We start from the raw sequence: 5,456 nt of genomic DNA on the forward strand, positions 1-5,456 counted from the left end.
AGCGTACACCCCGTATCCACAGTGTGATCTGAGCGTACACCCCATATACACAGTGTGAGATCTCAGGTACACCCCGTATACACAGAGGAGGATCTGAGCGTACACCCCGTATACACAGTGTGATCTGAGCGTACACCCTGTATACACAGTGTGATCTGAGCGTACACCCCGTATACACAGAGTGATCTGAGCGTACACCCCGTATGCATAGTGTGAGCTGAGCGTACACCCCATATATACAGTGTGAGATCTCAGGTACACCCCGTATACACAGTGAGATCTCAGGTACTCCCCTATACACAGTGAGATCTGCACGTACACCCCGTATACACAGAGGGAGATCTGAGCGTACACCCCGTATACACAGAGTGATCTGAGCGTATACCCCGTATACACAGTGAGATCTCAGCTACACCCCGTATACACAGTGAGATCTCAGGTACTCCCCTATACACAGTGAGATCTGCACGTACACCCCGTATACAGAGGGAGATCTGAGCGTACACCCCGTATGCATAGTGTGAGCTGAGCGTACACCCCATATACACAGTGAGATCTCAGGTACTCCCCTATACACAGTGAGATCTGCACGTACACCCCGTATACACAGAGGGAGATCTGAGCGTACACCCCGTATGCATAGTGTGAGCTGAGCGTACACCCCATATACACAGTGTGAGATCTCAGGTACACCCCGTATACACAGTGTGATCTGAGCGTACACCCCGTATACACAGAGTGATCTGAGCGTACACCCCGTATACACAGAGTGATCTGAGCGTACACCCCGTATGCACAGTGTGATCAGAGCGTACACCCCATATACACAGTGTGAGATCTCAGGTACACCCCGTATACACAGTGTGATCTGAGCGTACACCCCGTATACACAGTGTGAGATCTCAGGTACACCCCGTATACACAGTGTGAGATCTCGGTATAAGCTGAAGGGAAGGAGCTGGCTCTAGGACCCTGCGCACACACAGCAGCTGTCTGACCATGGGAGGAGATTGTGGAAAACAAGTTTAGTTAGGCTGCTGTCTCTCTGCTTGCTGTCTGTCCCCTGCACCCAGCCCCTCTGTCTCTCACCCCCCCCAGACACACATGCAGTGTCCCCAGCAGACACCTGAGACTGCTGCTGCAGCAGAGGCCGGGGGATGAGGTCTGCTCCCCCTGCATGAGGACTGTGCCCCCTGCAGCCCCTCTCTGCACAGCAGGAGCAGCATGCATTGCTAACCAGGTATTTCCTCCCCCAATATAAGGTCCCCAGCCCCGGGTGCCAGCTTGCAGGGGTGGGGGGAGCACATGGCAGCCTGTCTAGTGGCTGGTGATTCAGGGCAAAGGACAGGCTGATTGCAACAGCTGTAAGTGCAGAGCCAGAGACTGATCCAGACCCTGCTGCTGCTGCTGGAGGAGGCGGCATGGTCGCCCCGGGGTGAGTTGTGCACACACTGGGTGTCTGGGTGGTGAGTGGAGAAAGGCCTGAGTATGCCGCGCTGTCCTCTGCATGCTGCAGCCGGGGGGACACATTGCAAACTTTACATCTGCCAGAATTCTGTGCAATATTGAAATGTTCCAGTCCCCACCGTCGCCCGACTCCAAATTCTATTTTCATTCCTGTTTCTTTGTGACCGTATACTTACGCCGAAGCTTCGTCTCCTGTTGTGTCGCTTTTATTTTTATGGACATTTTATTTTATAAGTCAACGCTGTCTTGTGCATTATTTTCTTAAGAATATAGATTAAAGATTGATCTTGTTATTAATCGCGGAGCGCACGCTGCGATTGTGGTTTTGGGAGCTCCGAGGCCTTATACCTTTTGCTGGAGAGTATCGCCATATATATCGTATATGTAGAGTAGATTTGCGCGGTGCATATCAGCCGCTGTATCTGCGCACAGTGTTATATGCTGAGCGTGCAGGATTTATGTGACTCCTCTGCTGGCCGTGATACTGACCTTTCTGCTTTTTCCTCAGGTGGATGCAGCCGCATAAGCTGGCAATCGCTACGTGAAGCGTTTTATCCTTCTCCTTCAGCGTTTCCAAAGATGACCTAAACCGATCGCTATCTAGACGTGTTTTCTGAGCCCGCTGTGTGCACCCGAAGCCTAAAGTTCCATGAGAATAACTGTACATGCCATTTCCCTGTTTTGCACAGATCACACAGCCAGTAGCTAAGACTAAGGGGGGAAAAATTGTACTTTGCACATAAAATATCTTCGTTTTGCCACCCGGTAAGCCGCAGTATATTGCAGTTTTGTTATATAATGCTCCTTTATTTTTTCCCCTTATGGGCGTTCTGAACGGCAAACTATAAAATAAAACCTCCAATTTGTAAATTGAAACCATCTGGGGAAACGCCGACAGATCTGGAAAACAACATTGAGCGTGTCCCTGGAGCTCCACGGGGGTGACTATTTCTCGGGATACAATTGGAAAAGTTGACAGTGCCCCTTGTGCAGCGACAGCACCTCGCTCACCGCGCGGCCAATTGCACAATCTGACTTACACAGCAGGATCTGGCAGAGCAATGTGCGCCCCGGGGGTAAGAAGCTGAGGTTTTATTGTTTGTTTTTTTGGCACGTTTTAGCGTAATTTTTTTTTTTTTTTTTTTTGCTGGGCATAAAATATTCCTGACTTACTGTGACAGCGAACGGCGTTTTCCCGTAATACTTGACTCGTGCATATTACCTTAAACCGGCTCCAAGGTAAATTGCTTAAATAAGGTGCAGCCGGATTTTTTTTTTAATTTGTACTTTTTTTGTGGTGTGGCCGAGAAAACGCCACCTTAGCACTTTTTTTGTTTTCTCGGAAGGTGTTTAACCTTGGAAGGTAAAAAAAAAAAAAAAAAGACCTTTTGAGATCATGGGGTGAGATATTTTACGTCGGTAGCATAATACTTGGATTCAGGGAAAGAGACTATGCTGAGTGTTTTAGTGGAACTGGAACATAAGACGCATTTTCTTAGCGAGGAGACAAAAGAACATTTAGTAATCGAGGTCTGAGCCAGCAGGAAAACATGGCCTGTAACTTGGACGTTCCTGCAATCGTATCTGGGCCGTAAGTGACCTGACTGGAGATTTATAAGATGCACTCAATGTATGGAAAGGTTTCTCTGGAGAAATAAAGGATAGCGAGACGTTTATCCGGGGTAAAGCTGAAATACGTGTCGCTTACAGAAGTCTATGGAAGAGGAATTTAATGCAGGAGATACATACGTTGCACATGGCTGTTTAGGTGCTTCTTGGTGCAGCGTTGTAGCGGGTTTCTCCTGGTCGGACAAGAAAGAGTGGAGCTAGATGGTGGACGGTAGGAACCCTGGAGCTATTTGGGGGACACTGCCCCCGTTTACGGACGTAGAGGCTTTGGTCCTCTACGCGGACGGCTGAAGAGGACGTCGAGGCTTGTCGCACCCAAAGATGGATGACGTAAAGAAGTGCGGCTATCTGCGCAAGCAGAAATCCATGCGGAGGAGGTACTTTGTCCTCCGATCTACCGGACCCCGCGGCCCGGCCCGGCTGGAGTACTACGAGAACGAGAAGAAGTTCCGGCTGGCGGAGGGGTCCGGGGGTCCTCGTGGAGCGGTTGTCCTGGAGGAGGCGTTTGGCGTGAATAAGAGGACAGATGCTAAGAAGAGGCACCTGCTGGTCCTGTACACGCGTGACGGGGGTCTCTGCGTGTCCGCGGAGGGAGAAGAGGAGCAGGAAGCCTGGTTCCATGCCATCCTGGAGCTGCAATCACAGGGTAATAAGTGCTGCGCTCTATGGGGAAGGTCTGTTTCCTCCTGTCTGCTGACGCTGTACCTTATCTCCCATACTTACATCTGCCACGCCATAATGGGGGCCACTCCGAGTTGATCGTAGCTGTGCTAAATGAACTCAGACATGCGGGGGGACGCCCAGCACAGGGCTAGTCCACCCCACATGTCAGTGCCGCCCCCCCCCCCCCCCGCAGAAGTGCAAAAGCATCACACAGCGGCGGTGCCTTTGCATTTCAGGAGTAACTCCCGGCCAGCGCAGCTTTAGCGTGCTGGCCAGGAGCTACTCATCGCTCCCCAGCCTGCAGCGGCTGCGTGTGACTTCACGCAGCCGCTGCGGGACACGGCGCCCACGAAACGGCGGGAAAATTGCCCCCTCCCGCCCATTGACCGCCTCTGCCTGCACTATGGCGCCGGTGCATGCGCGGTCCTTACCCGATCGCTACACTACGAAAAACTGCAGCGTGCGATCGGGTCAGAAGGCCCCCCACTATTCATAGGCAGAATCACACATTCTCTTCTCTGTGTATGTGTATATATGGCATGGTGTAGCAGTGTCTGTACTGGGCTGTGTGTGTATATATGGCATGGTGTAGCAGTGTCTGTACTGGGCTGTGTGTGTGTGTATATATATATATATATATGGCATATTGTGGTAGTGTCTGTACTGGGCTGTGTGTGTATATGTTACATGGTGTAGTAGTGTCTGTACTGGTCTGTGTGTGTATATGGCATGGTGTAGTAGTGTCTGTACTGGGCTATGAGTGTATATATGGCATAGTGTAGTAGTGTCTGTGCTGGGCTGTGTGTGTATATATGGCATGGTGTAGTAGTGTTTGTACTGGGTGGTGTGTGTATATGGCATGGTGTTGTAGTGTTTATACTGTCTGTGTGTATATGTGGCATGGTGTAGTAGTGTCTGTACTGGGCGGTGTGTGTATATATGGCATGGTGTAGTAGTGTCTGAACCGGACTGTGTGTGCACTGTAGATAAACAATTTAGACAGCGCTGGTGAATCAGTAGATAAGTAATTTTAATCTGCAGAAAGACAAACATACAATAAGACCATATATTTACAATAATGCCGCTGGTGTCAGAATGATCCCTTCATTATTATAGCAGGATAATGTCCATTTGATTATCACTCAGATATTAGAATTAGAACTTTGCAGCAGGTTATGGTTATAGCGCCATCACACGGCCAGCTTAGCGGCTTGTGGGCAGAGAGAAAAGAAAAAGAAATATAGAACAGTCTTTAAAAAGGTAATATTACCTGTATAGGTAAAACACCTCCCGCTCCAGGGAAGTATTAGCGGCCAGAACACAGGGCAGGATCTCTGCCTCGTCTGGGCTGTTCCTGTGTCTCCCGAATGCTGGTACAGTTTAGGCACTGCAGGCCTGTCTGGAGTTTTTCATAGCTGCATTATCCTGTAGCATATTTGCCATCTACCACATGGCACCTGTCACACCATAATATTCCTAGGCAGGATCGCACATTCTTATCTCCCTGTATGTGTGTGTGTATATGGCATGGTGCAGTAGTGTCTGTACTGGGCTATGTGTATATATTGCTTAGTATAATAGTGGGGGTAATTCAGACCTGATCGTAGCAGCAAATTTGTTAGCAGTTGGGCAAAACCATGTGCACTGCAGGGGAGGCAGAGAGAGTTAGATTTGGGTGGGTTATTTTGTTTCTGTGC

At 49.6% G+C, this 5,456-nt stretch overlaps 1 protein-coding gene across 2 annotated transcripts in view; it reads left to right on the plus strand.

Annotated features, from left to right (window-relative positions):
* Positions 1-1,030: 1,030 nt before the first annotated feature.
* Positions 1,031-5,456, plus strand: part of LOC134935872 (insulin receptor substrate 1-like) — a 36,071-nt gene continuing 31,645 nt past the window's right edge. The window contains exons 1-2 of one of the 2 annotated variants that reach the window (XM_063930705.1): positions 1,031-1,435; positions 1,976-3,742. In XM_063930705.1, coding sequence (XP_063786775.1) covers positions 3,418-3,742 — 325 coding nt within the window. In that variant the 5' untranslated portion in view covers positions 1,031-1,435; positions 1,976-3,417. The remainder of the gene's footprint in view (positions 1,436-1,975; positions 3,743-5,456) is intronic. The other variant, XM_063930706.1, reaches the window with a different exon arrangement.

The sequence above is a fragment of the Pseudophryne corroboree genome, chromosome 6 (genome assembly GCF_028390025.1).
Source record: "Pseudophryne corroboree isolate aPseCor3 chromosome 6, aPseCor3.hap2, whole genome shotgun sequence".
NCBI classification, from domain to species: Eukaryota; Metazoa; Chordata; class Amphibia; order Anura; family Myobatrachidae; genus Pseudophryne; species Pseudophryne corroboree.